The following is a 13,620-nucleotide window of genomic DNA, read 5'->3' on the forward strand; positions in this document are numbered from 1 at the left end:
TTAATTGGACCCAGGATAACTATTGGAAATATTTAAGAGCTGGCGATATTTTTTTTTTTTTTTGCATGAGATGATTGAATCTGATACACAATGTGCTGGAGAGCTAATGTATGTTTTTTATTTATTTATTATTATTATTATTATTATTATTATTATTTAATATAATTATTTGTTAGTTATGCCCTGTTTATTTACAGCCTCTCTGCGATATTCATGCTTGAGGCTCTGGTGACAAACGCTCTTATGGGAAAATAATGCATTACATTATACGGTATTCTAATCATCTGTCTAATTTGTTCTGGAAAAAATAGAGTAATTTATGGCTCAGGACCGCGTATTTCTTGAACTATTTTATTTTGCTCACCATTTTACATTTGATGAAAAAAAAAAAAAAATCCTACTATTAAAGGTGATCAAATTAATTAGTTCATGAGTTCATAGCAGCACAAAGACTTTAATAAAATTTATTTTAAGTAATAAGAAATATTAGGAGTTTCTTGCCAGCTACTTACTCGCGCGGAACTGTCTATGTCAGTGGTACTGAAATTTGCTGTGACATTTTGGATTGAAAGGTTTCAAGGTGTATGTTTATTTTGTAGCTAAAAATCAAACATGCATATGTGCTATATATTAATGTGTATTTAATACAGCCATATCTGCCATATGGGTCGAATATTTGCTCTCGGTATGCTTTATCTTAAGTGCATGGAAGTCTATTTAAAATATTGACATGTTGCAGTGGACCTCGTGGTGTCAGTATTACACAAGAAAACGTTTTTTGGGGCAGGTATCTGGTTTGCATCATGCTAAATCAGGCTAGAGCGCAGTGCTTTTTCAGTCGGGAGCATATACAAGAGCTTAGTTCAGTGATTTGAGCAAAATATGTTCTTATGTTCGCCCTCGAATCATTTGAATAAATTCATGCGGTGACTGTGAGGTGAATCAGTTTACACTTGCTCATCAGACGACGGCTTTTAGCATGGATGCTGGAGAACAAAGGCGCAGATGGGAATACTGGTGGATCTCTCTGTGTTTGTACTTGCAGTGCTACGGACAGTGGGCTTCAGGGCAGATAAGATACACTGTTCCAGAGGAAGTAAAAGAAGGATACGTTGTGGGAAATGTTGCAAAGGATTTGGGCCTTGATGTCAGTACTTTGGTGGACAAACGTTTTCGTATTGTTTCTGGATCAAATGACGGCCTTTTCCAGGTAAATCAGAACAATGGCATTTTGTATGTGGAGAAGCGTATCGACAGAGAGGCGCTGTGCGATGAAAATGTTGCTTGTTTGATAAGTCTGAAAACTGTTGTTGAAAATCCTCTCGAAATTCATTATGTAGAAGTAGAAATTGTCGATGTAAATGACCATGCACCCAATTTTGCTTATAAAGACGTCCTGTTAGAAATAGCAGAATCAACACTACCGGGAGAGGACTTTCAATTGCAGGAAGCAAAGGACCCTGATTCAGGCATAAATACTGTTCGTTTTTATAAACTGAGCCAAACCGAGTATTTTGAACTTGAGCTCCGCGAAAATGGGGGAGAGAAAAAGGTCCCCGTCTTGAAGTTACGTAAATTGCTTGACAGGGAGCATCAGGTCAGTCACAGTCTAATACTGACTGCTGTTGACGGTGGAAATCCACCACGATCAGGGAGTATCATTATTAATGTCACTGTGCTGGATGATAATGATAACAGGCCAAAATTCAGTCAAGAGCTTTATTCCGTCACATTACCAGAAAACGCTCCTGTTGGTACTCTTGTCATTAAATTGAATGCCACTGATTTAGATGAAGGTCAGAATGGAGAAATTGTTTATTCATTCTTAAAGAATATCGAAAAACATGTTCATGACACCTTTGATTTGGACAAGACTGGTGAGATTAGGCTGAAGGGCGATTTGGATTTTGAAAAAAATACTGTTTACAGAGTCAGTGTTATGGCGTCAGATAAAGGCCAACCACCGAAGACAAGCAACTGTCGGATTATCATCAAAATTATTGACGAAAATGATAATGGACCAGAGATAGAAGTTACCTCACTGTCTGATGTAGTTCCCGAAGATTCAAAACCAGGAACGGTCATTTCACTTGTTAGTATTACTGATAAAGATTCGGGCGTCAATGGCAAAGTTGTTTGTAGAATATCTGACAATGTGCCTTTTGAACTGAAGCCGTCATTTAAAGAAAATATGTACTCTCTTGTGACGAAAACAAAATTAGATAGAGAACTTGTGTCTCAATATGCTGTCACAATAACAGCCACAGATCTTGGTCAGCCTTCTCTTTCCTCAGTCAAAACACTGGAAGTGCAGATATCAGATGTGAACGATAACGCTCCAGCGTTTTCTCACAATCCGTTAGAGCTTTATTTGATGGAAAATAACCCACCGGGAGCCTCCATATACTCTGTTAGCGCATTCGATAAAGACATGAATGAAAATGCTGCTATAACCTATCAAATAATTAAGGAAGATGGAGCAAAAAGTCATATGTCTTCTTTCCTCAATGTAAATCCAGACAACGGACATATACACGCGCTGAAAAGCTTCGACTTTGAAACTGCTAAAACGTTCCAGTTCCATGTTCTCGCTACAGACTCTGGTTCCCCGTCTCTGAGCAGTAACGTGACAGTGAACGTGTTTATTCTGGATCAGAACGACAATGTTCCAGTGATCTTATATCCAGTCAGCGCTAACGGTTCTGCTGAGGGTGTGGAAGAGATTCCCCGTAATGTGAACGCAGGTCATTTGGTGACTAAAGTCAGAGCCTATGATGCAGATATAGGATACAACGGCTGGTTATTATTTTCACTGCAGGAAGTTAGTGACCACAGTCTCTTTGGTTTGGACCGCTACACAGGACAGATAAGGACCCTTCGCTCATTCACAGAAACAGACGAGGCCCAGCATAAACTGATCATACTGGTCAAAGACAATGGGAACGTTTCTCTCTCAGCAACAGCGACTGTGATTGTCAAAGTTGTGGAGCCCAAAGAGGCTTTTGCAGCTTCTGATGTAAAAAACGCAGTAAACGATGAGGAGGAAAACAACGTGACATTTTATTTGATCATCACTTTGGGCTCGGTTTCAGTGCTTTTTGTCATCAGCATCATCGTGTTGGTTGTAATGCAGTGCTCTAAATCGACAGACTGTTCGTCCAAGTATTTACAGGATACAAATTACGACGGGACTCTGTGTCACAGCATCCAGTACAGATCTGGAGACAAACGGTACATGTTAGTTGGACCCAGAATGAGTATCGGCTCTACTATAGTCCCAGGCAGTAATGGAAATACTCTAGTGATCCCAGATCGCAGGAGGAGAGATTCTGGAGAGGTAAGAATAGCAGATTCATTCTAATTAGGCTACAGCTACCGTTTTGTTTTGATATTGTTAAACCTAATAGTTATTTATGCAATATGTTATGCCTTAGAGTAGTAATGATTAAGATTTTGGAGAGGTAAGACTAACTGTTTTACTCTTTATGCACTTTCCTTTGTCATTTACATATGACGTTTTTGACGTTCTCCTTCTCCCTTACACTTGTCATTTCATACTTTTTTGGCATGGCTGTTGTCATTGTTTATAAAATATTGGGCTGATGTCAAGATAGATTTGAGAGTCAAAAGCACTTACTGTGCCATTTTGCTTGTGGAGCTTGCTTATTGCTCTTCTGCCTTATGTAATTAAAAATTAGAGATTATTTCCTTGATATTCCAGCCAATGAAGTTCTCAATTTTTCCCCAGTAATCTTAATAGATGTATGCGTTGTGTAAAGGAATTGTTGCTTATTTGATATGTCTGAGACTGTTGTTGAAAATTCATATAAAATATATATTTTTCTGATAAATATATGCTGCTAGAAAAAGCAGAATATTTTCTATGTTAAGACATTAAGCAAGAAAGAGAGGATCCTGATTAACCCTACAGCATGAATTCTTTGATTTATAAATTGAGCAAAACCGACTATTTTGAACTTGAGCTTTTTTTTTTTATCATTAACTTAGCCTTACTGTTATTTATTTATTTTTTTATCTCAATATATTATTATACCGTTATTATATTTTTTTCCCCCTGCTTCCATATATTCCGGGAATATTCAATTGAGAGGTTCCAACTTTTTTCAAAAAAAAAAAAAAAAAAAAAAAAGGAATAAAACAATAAGTGTTTATTTGTTATTTCAGCCAGAGCGGTTTTGCTTATGTGACGTTCTTAACAAACCTCATGGTGTCATTGTTGTACAGAGAAAGCATCTATTCACCCTGCCCCCATATCTAGCTTGCAACAGACATTTTGTTCAACGCAGAGAGGATTATTTTTGTTTGAAGATGGCCAAAGACAGAACTGCGTAACGTTGGATATTTGTAAGTTTCGCGCGTCACCTTTATTTGTTCGTTTAAAATGAATATATATGTATAATCTGACCAGGTAGCGACACTTACTTCTGGATTTCTCTGTCGTTCGCAATGGAAGCTGGAGGACAGATGCGCAAAAGGGAGCACTGGAGAACGGTTCTTTGTTTTCTTCTGTGTTTTGGGCAGCAGCTTTCAGCTCAGATAAGATACTCTGTTCCAGAAGAGGTAAAAGAGGGATATGTTGTAGGAAATATCGCTAAAGATTTAGGACTTGATGTGAACACTTTGATGGACAGACGGTTCCGAATTGTGTCCGGGTCAGATGAAGCGCTTTTCATGGTAAATCAACACAATGGCGTTTTATATGTCCAAAGAAAAATCGACAGAGAGGCGCTATGTGATAGTACTGGAGCATGTTTGATTAACCTAAAAATAGTAGTGGAAGATCCACTTGAGCTTCATTATATTGTCGTTGAGATAACTGATGTAAATGACCACTCCCCTACATTTACAGAAAAAGAAAAGCGATTAGAAATATCAGAAAACGCTCCGCAAGGAACGCGTTTTCAGCTGCAAGTGGCGCGTGACCCTGATATTGGATCCAATTCTGTGCGCTTGTATAAATTGAGTCAAAACGAGAATTTTGCTTTAGAAATAAGGGACAGGGCAGAAGATAAACTGCCTTTTCTGGTTTTGCAAAAGCCCCTTGACCGTGAGCACAGAGCTGAACACAATTTAATATTAACAGCAATAGATGGAGGCAATCCGCAGAGATCAGGAACATTAAACATAACCGTATTTGTTCTTGACGTAAATGACAACCGTCCTTTGTTTAGTCAGGATGTTTATTCTTCAACTCTGCCCGAAAATGTGGAAATTGGAACATTAGTAATAAAAGTTAAGGCAATTGATTCTGATTACGGTCCAAATGGTGAAGTGTCTTACACTTTTGGAGAGGACAACAACGAAAACATATTTCATATATTTGGCCTGAATAGATTAACTGGGGAAATCCGCGTTATAGGAGAGGTTGACTTTGATAAGAACAGTGTTTATAAGCTGGACATACAGGCATTTGACAATGGACAGCCGCCTTTGAACACTGATTGTAGAGTAATTATAAAGATACTTGATTTAAATGATAATGAGCCGATCATTGATGTGACGTCACTATCGAAAATGGCACCTGAAGACTCCAAGCCTGGCACTGTAATCTCACTCATTAGTGTTACTGACAGAGACACTGGTGTTAATGGGAAAGTTGTGTGCTCTCTCTCAGAAAATGTTCCATTTGAATTAAAACAATCAGTTCAGGAAAACATGTACTCGTTAGTGACTAAAGGGAACTTGGACCGTGAAACTGTATCACATTATGACATTACAATAACAGCGAGAGACTTGGGTCAACCTCCACTGTCCTCATATAAAATTCTAAGCGTGCAGGTGTCAGATGTTAATGACAACCCGCCTGAATTCAGCCTAAATCCAATTGAATTATATGTGATTGAAAACAACGCTGCAGGCGCGCCCATTCTCACGCTGAGTGCTTTTGACAAAGACCTAAATGAAAACTCTGCGATTTCATATCAGATTATTAAAGGAAATGGGACACAAAGTGACATGACATCTTTTCTGAATATTAATTCTGAAACAGGCGTAATAAGTGCTCTCAAAAGTTTTGACTTTGAAATAGTCAAAAAGTTTCCCTTCCACGTACTTGCTACAGACTCTGGATCTCCGTCTCTGAGCAGTAACGTGACAGTGAACGTGTTTATTCTGGATCAGAACGACAATGTTCCAGTGATCTTATATCCAGTCAGCGCTAACGGTTCTGCTGAGGGTGTGGAAGAGATTCCCCGTAATGTGAACGCAGGTCATTTGGTGACTAAAGTCAGAGCCTATGATGCAGATATAGGATACAACGGCTGGTTATTATTTTCACTGCAGGAAGTTAGTGACCACAGTCTCTTTGGTTTGGACCGCTACACAGGACAGATAAGGACCCTTCGCTCGTTCACAGAAACAGACGAGGCCCAGCATAAACTGGTCATACTGGTCAAAGACAATGGGAACGTTTCACTCTCAGCAACAGCGACTGTGATTGTCAAAGTTGTGGAGCCCAAAGAGGCTTTTGCAGCTTCTGATGTGAAAAACACATTCAAAGATGAGGAGGAAAACAACTTGACATTTTATTTGATCATCACTTTGGGCTCGGTTTCGGTGCTTTTTGTCATCAGCATCATCGTGTTAATTGCAATACAGTGCTCTAAATCGACAGACTGTTCGTCCAAGTATTTACAGGATACAAATTACGACGGGACTCTGTGTCACAGCATCCAGTACAGATCTGGAGACAAACGGTACATGTTAGTTGGACCCAGAATGAGTATCGGCTCTACTATAGTCCCAGGCAGTAATGGAAATACTCTAGTGATCCCAGATCGCAGGAGGAGAGATTCTGGAGAGGTAAGAATGTCGATTATTTATTTATTTATTGAGTTTATGAGTTTTATGTAATTATTAACCCATCCGCTTCACATACAGACTACAACATATTTTTCTCATCAAACTGTTGAGCTAATTTCAAGTGAAGAATTTCTGATAGTTGTTTGCATTACAAAAAGCACAGTGTCCTTGCTTTACCAGATGTCTAAAAGTTTGCTGTTGTTCCAAGTTGTGACAGCGTAGCGGGAGCTGTCCACTCCGCTGGTGCTGAAATGAATTGCGGTTCTCTTAGAATGGACTGGATTTACTGGCTTTACTGTGCTCTCACACTCATCTGCGTGAGTTGTTTTGCTTGATATTTATGCACTTTATGAAATTAAGTAGCGTGTAGGTATAATGGGCCACACAATGCAATGTATTAATTGTTTTTCTACATTATATGTGTGTTTTAATGAAAAACTTTTGAGAATTTGTCTTCCTGTAGACCACTCGATGTCACTGTTGCTCTAGTATTTGTGTAGCAGATTAAGTACTGCCCTTGATGACGCGAAACGGATTGTATTGTTCCTCACATTCATGATGAAACATTCAGGAGCTGATGGACATTATAACGGTTACAGGCTGTGTTAACTGTATTTAAAGCGGATCCATTTTGATTCGCATGATGTATCTAACATTCATGGAATCTAATCATCTAGAATAATACTGATCATTAGAATAACGTTGCCGACAGTCGCAATGGAAGCAAGAGGACAAAGGCGCAGGAGGGAGCGCTGGTGGATTTTTCTGTGTTTCTCTTTGCCTGTGTGCTTCGGACAGCGGGTTTCATCGCAGATAAGATACTCCGTTCCAGAAGAGGTGAAAGTGGGATCTGTTGTCGGAAATTGTGCTAAGGATTTGGGTCTCGATGCTACTACATTGGTGGACAGACTGTTTCGCATTGTGTCTGGATCAAATGACGCTCTTTTCCAGGTAAATCAGAACAATGGCATCTTGTATGTGGATAAGCACATTGACAGAGAAGAAGTGTGTGATGGAAATAGCGCCTGCTTGATTAATTTGAAAATAGTTGTCGAAAAACCCCTCGAGGTCCATTATGTGGAAGTTGAAATCACAGACGTGAATGATCACTCGCCTTCTTTCCAGGATAAAGACTTCGGTATAGAGGTTGCAGAAAACACTGTAACTGGAACACGATTTGAACTTCAAACTGCTCGAGATCTGGATGTGGGCGCTAATTCAGTTCGACATTACCATCTAAGCAAGAATGCTCATTTTGATTTGGAAATTAAAGATAGTGTATACGGAGATAAAACCCCTTTCCTAATATTACAGAAACCATTAGACAGGGAAATTACTGAAAAACACGGGTTACGACTAACTGCAGTAGATGGCGGAAATCCACCAAAATCGGGTATGCTTAATATCACTGTCTTTGTTCTGGATGTGAATGATAACCGACCCATATGCAGTAGTGATACCTTAACGATAACACTGCGTGAAAATGCAATTATTGACACTGTAGTGACAATTATAAATGCAAGTGATGCTGATAGTGGTCTAAATAGTGAAGTAGAATATACATATGGCCGAAACACAAAACCAAAAATACGTGAAATATTTCGATTAGATCGGGCGACTGGTGAAATACGAGTTAAAGGTTTGATTGATTTCGAAGAAAATGATATCTACAGCTTAATGATAAGGGCCTCAGACAAGGGTCTTCCTCCTCTGAACACCGATTGTCAGCTTATAATTAAAGTTGAAGATGTAAATGACAATAATCCAGTGATACAAGTAACATCTCTTTCAAATGTAGTTTCGGAAGACGCAAATATTGGAACGGTTATTTCTCTAATCAGTGTAAATGATAAAGATTCTGGAATCAATGGAAAAGTTGTTTGCAGACTATCTGACAATGTGCCATTTGAGTTGAAACCCTCTGTTCAAGATAACATGTATTCTCTTGTAACGAAAGAACGCTTAGACAGGGAGTTAGTTTCCGAATATGATATAAAAATAACAGCAACAGATTTAGGCAACCCTTCTCTATCAGCTTATAAAACTATATTTTTTCGAGTGTCAGATGTAAACGACAATATCCCAGAATTTTCATCAAATCCTCTAGAGCTTTATTTAACTGAAAACAATTCTCCAGGCGCTTCTATATTTTCTGTTAGTGCTTTAGACAAAGATATTAATGAAAATGCTGTCATTACTTATCATATCATTAGAGGTGGAGGGTTACAAAACGACATGGCATCTGCCATGAATATAAATTCTGAGACTGGTGTTATTCACGCGCTGAAAAGCTTCGACTTTGAAACTGTAAAAACGTTCCAGGTCCATGTTCTCGCTACAGACTCTGGAACTCCGTCTCTGAGCAGTAACGTGACAGTGAACGTGTTTATTCTGGATCAGAACGACAATGTTCCAGTGATCTTATATCCAGTCAGCGCTAACGGTTCTGCTGAGGGTGTGGAAGAGATTCCCCGTAATGTGAATGCAGGTCATTTGGTGACTAAAGTCAGAGCCTATGACGCAGATATAGGATACAACGGCTGGTTATTATTTTCACTGCAGGAAGTTAGTGACCACAGTCTCTTTGGTTTGGACCGCTACACAGGACAGATAAGGACCCTTCGCTCATTCACAGAAACAGACGAGGCCCAGCATAAACTGATCATACTGGTCAAAGACAATGGGAACGTTTCTCTCTCAGCAACAGCGACTGTGATTGTCAAAGTTGTGGAGCCCAAAGAGGCTTTTGCAGCTTCTGATGTGAAAAACACAGTAAAAGACGAGGAGGAAAACAACATGACATTTTATTTGATCATCACTTTGGGCTCGGTTTCAGTGCTTTTTGTCATCAGCATCATCGTGTTGATTGTAATGCAGTGCTCTAAATCGACAGACTATTCGTCCAAGTATTTACAGGATACAAATTACGACGGGACTCTGTGTCACAGCATCCAGTACAGATCTGGAGACAAACGGTACATGTTAGTTGGACCCAGAATGAGTATCGGCTCTACTATAGTCCCAGGCAGTAATGGAAATACTCTAGTGATCCCAGATCGCAGGAGGAGAGATTCTGGAGAGGTAAGAATAGCAGATTAATTATAATTGAAATCAACGTGTTGGACTGCTTTTTTACGATATGATTGCAAAATTATATTATTTTACATTATGATTTCATAGTGCAAAGTCTGACACAATTTTGATTATCTTTTCATATTGTAAGTAACAATATGAAGCTTGCAGTGCGCTGTCCCCTGTGTTGAAATAATTACTGTCCGCTGTGTTATAATTTTGTTAGTATTTATTTATTATTATTCTTATTTATTTTAATTATGTGAAAAATATTCTGTTCTCAAAACGTCAAAAATACTGGATGGATGTAAATTAAATATAATTATTTTGTTTATGTATACGGTTTGAGTTTTTTTTTTATGACTGACTGTAGTGTATTTTAATAGTTTTTAATGTTTTGAAACCACTTGATGTCGGTGTTGCTCCAGCATTTTTGCAGAACATTGAGTCCTGCCCCTCATGATGACACGAATAGGGCTGTATTGCTTTTTTTTCACATACACTGCTCTGGATGCATGGGCTACATGCTGCACTGACGGAACCTAAAAAACGATTTAATATTAAGGCCTGGTTATATTCTTACTATGTACTTGCAAAATATATCCTTCTGCGGCCTCTAATACTGGAGGATATATACATTTCATCCTAGAAACCGTTTGTCAATCGTGCGTGATGGAAGCTGGAGGACAAAGGCGCAGATGGGAGTACTGCTGGATTTCTTTGTGTATTTATTTTCTTCTTGGCATCGGACAGCCAGTCTCAGCTCAGATAAGATACTCGATTCCAGAAGAAGTGAAAGAAGGAACCGCTGTGGGAAATATTGCAAAGGATTTGGGTCTTGAAGTAAGTAGTTTGGTGGTCAGGCAGTTTCGAATCGTTTCTGGATCTAAAGAGGAGCTTTTTCAGATAAATCAGGAAAATGGCGTTTTGTACGTTCATAAGAAAATCGACAGAGAGTCTTTATGTGCTGGCAGTGGTGTTTGCATGGTAAATTTAAAAACCGTTATTGAAAACCCTCTCGAGATCCATTATATAGAAGTAGAAATAACAGACATAAATGATCATTCTCCTAGTTTTGCTGAGAATGAAAATCAACTTAGAATTTCCGAGTATACTCTCCCTGGCGCTGATTATCAGTTACAGGCTGCCAAAGATCCAGATTCTGGAACGAATTCAATCCGGTCCTATAAATTAAGTCCTAATGATCATTTTGAAATTCGAGTTAGAGAAAATGATGAAGATAAAAAGCCTTTTTTAGTCCTTAAGAAGGCTGTTGATAGGGAGATTACAAATACATACAATCTTATTTTAACAGCTGTTGACGGAGGGAATCCTCCGAGATCTGGTGCTCTTAACATTACAATTACCATTATAGATATAAATGATAATCGCCCTGTATTTAGTCGAGAGACGTATTCTGTGATATTACAGGAAAACTCTGCTGTTGGCACGGTGGTTGTTCGAGTAAATGCAACTGATATAGATGACGGTCCTAATAGTGAAATCGAATACAGTTTTGCCACTTTAAACGGCAAATTGCATGAGGTTTTTGAGCTCGATCAGGTCACAGGTGAAATACGTATAAAGGGGAGAGTTGACTTTGAAGAATCAGAAGTGTATAAACTCGATATTCAGGCATCGGATAAAGGACATCCACCACTGTCTGCAAACTGTAGAGTTGTAATTAAGATTATTGATGTGAATGACAACCGGCCTGAGATTGAGATTACATCACTTTCAAAGAACATCCCTGAAGATTCTAAGCCTGGAACGGTAATTTCTCTCATCAGTGTGACTGATAAAGATGCAGGGATCAATGGTAAAGTAATTTGTCAGTTAAACAAAAATGTTCCCTTTGAACTAAAGCCTTCTTTCAAAGACAATATGTACTCTTTAGTGACAAAAGATCGTTTAGACAGAGAGACGAGCTCACATTATGACATTACAATAACTGCCTCTGATTTAGGACAGCCGTCTTTAACTGCATCGACCGCTATAAACGTTCAGATTTCTGATGTGAATGATAATGCACCGGAATTTTTAATAAATCCTCTTAATCTATATCTAATGGAAAATAATGCAGCCGGTTCGGGCATCATTTCGGTAAGAGCCTTTGATCGTGACACAGATGAAAATGCCGTGATATCCTATCACATAATTAGAGATGGAAAACAGAATGATTTGTCATCTTTCTTAAATATAAATTCCGAGACAGGTATTGTTTATTCTTTAAGGAGCTTTGACTTTGAAACTGTAAAAACGTTCCAGTTCCATGTTCTCGCTACAGACTCTGGAACTCCGTCTCTGAGCAGTAACGTGACAGTGAACGTGTTTATTCTGGATCAGAACGACAATGTTCCAGTGATCTTATATCCAGTCAGCGCTAACGGTTCTGCTGAGGGTGTGGAAGAGATTCCCCGTAATGTGAACGCAGGTCATTTGGTGACTAAAGTCAGAGCCTATGACGCAGATATAGGATACAACGGCTGGTTATTATTTTCACTGCAGGAAGTTAGTGACCACAGTCTCTTTGGTTTGGACCGCTACACAGGACAGATAAGGACCCTTCGCTCATTCACAGAAACAGACGAGGCCCAGCATAAACTGATCATACTGGTCAAAGACAATGGGAACGTTTCTCTCTCAGCAACAGCGACTGTGATTGTCAAAGTTGTGGAGCCCAAAGAGGCTTTTGCAGCTTCTGATGTGAAAAACACAGTAAAAGATGAGGAGGAAAACAACATGACATTTTATTTGATCATCACTTTGGGCTCGGTTTCAGTGCTTTTTGTCATCAGCATCATCGTGTTGATTGTAATGCAGTGCTCTAAATCGACAGACTGTTCGTCCAAGTATTTACAGGATACAAATTATGACGGGACTCTGTGTCACAGCATCCAGTACAGATCTGGAGACAAACGGTACATGTTAGTTGGACCCAGAATGAGTATCGGCTCTACTATAGTCCCAGGCAGTAATGGAAATACTCTAGTGATCCCAGATCGCAGGAGGAGAGATTCTGGAGAGGTAAGAATAGCAGATTCATTCTAATTAGGCTACAGCTACCGTTTAGTTTTGTTGTTGTTAAACCTAACAGTTGTTCATGCAATATGTTATGCCTTAAAGTAGTTACTGTATGATTATACAGCACACAAACATTTTCAGTAGTTGAAAGCTTTTATAGACTGATCGTATTGTAAGAACCCGCGGATTGTATGGAGCTGTTCATTGCGCTAGTGCTGAAATTCATTTCCCCATTTTTTTTAATAAAAAAAATAAATAAAATAAACTCAGTGGTTTGAAAGTTCTGAAAGTATGTAAACTGAAGTCCCATAATTGCTATTTTTTTTAGATATGTATTTCATACTGTTTATTTTAGCTTATTTTATGTGCATTCTTAAGCAATCACTCATTTTGTCTTTTCTGTGTAAATTGAATGTATTTATGTCCATGATCTGTTTAAATTGCTATATTTTAATTCAGTGACTTAAATTTTGAATGGTATTTAAATTTTTGTAATGGGTTCGACAGAGGATGTAACACTTTACTTTGCACGACACAGAGTTTAGAATCATTCAAAATATTTTAGAGATTGGTTGTTTGAAATGAACAGTAGACCGCAAGGTGTCAGTATTACACTGTGATACGATGGCGAGATTATAACCTGCCCTAAATGGTGACATGCGCAATGCTACATTGTTCAGTACATTTTAGGAGCCACTGTGA

The 13,620-nt window shown here is 38.6% G+C and overlaps 3 protein-coding genes across 4 annotated transcripts in view; all 3 read left to right on the plus strand.

Annotated features, from left to right (window-relative positions):
• The first annotated feature begins 836 nt into the window (after positions 1-836).
• LOC127971226 (protocadherin alpha-8-like) lies at positions 837-9,921 on the plus strand. 2 transcript variants are annotated; one of them, XM_052574128.1, is made up of 2 exons: positions 837-2,744; positions 9,311-9,921. In XM_052574128.1, the coding sequence occupies exons 1-2, from the start codon at positions 980-982 to the stop codon at positions 9,919-9,921; spliced, it is 2,376 nt and encodes a 791-aa protein (XP_052430088.1). In that variant the 5' UTR covers positions 837-979. The 2 variants fall into 2 exon arrangements, with proteins under 2 accessions (XP_052430088.1, XP_052430089.1); XM_052574129.1 differs by lacking the exon at positions 837-2,744 and adding an exon at positions 4,193-6,229.
• LOC127971204 (protocadherin alpha-C2-like) overlaps positions 7,411-13,620 on the plus strand; it is a 150,820-nt gene continuing 144,610 nt past the window's right edge. Inside the window, exon 1 of the mRNA XM_052574054.1 lies at positions 7,411-9,144. Within this exon, the coding sequence (XP_052430014.1) occupies positions 7,540-9,144 (1,605 nt within the window). The 5' untranslated portion in view covers positions 7,411-7,539. The remainder of the gene's footprint in view (positions 9,145-13,620) is intronic.
• Positions 10,392-12,945, plus strand: LOC127971760 (protocadherin alpha-10-like). The gene has a single exon (XM_052574980.1). It carries the CDS (start codon positions 10,567-10,569, stop codon positions 12,943-12,945), a length of 2,379 nt encoding a protein of 792 aa, XP_052430940.1. The 5' UTR covers positions 10,392-10,566.

This window comes from Carassius gibelio, chromosome B14, assembly GCF_023724105.1.
Source record: "Carassius gibelio isolate Cgi1373 ecotype wild population from Czech Republic chromosome B14, carGib1.2-hapl.c, whole genome shotgun sequence".
NCBI classification, from domain to species: domain Eukaryota; kingdom Metazoa; phylum Chordata; class Actinopteri; order Cypriniformes; family Cyprinidae; genus Carassius; species Carassius gibelio.

Bases quoted from the DNA above. Each gene is read 5' to 3' on its own strand.
- LOC127971226 (XM_052574128.1), top strand. From the start codon at position 980: ATGGATGCTGGAGAACAAAGGCGCAGATGGGAATACTGGTGGATCTCT. The intron at 2,745-9,310 runs GTCATTTGGTGA...ATGTGAATGCAG, and splicing joins TCCCCGTAATGTGAACGCAG to GTCATTTGGTGACTAAAGTC.
- LOC127971760 (XM_052574980.1), top strand. From the start codon at position 10,567: ATGGAAGCTGGAGGACAAAGGCGCAGATGGGAGTACTGCTGGATTTCT.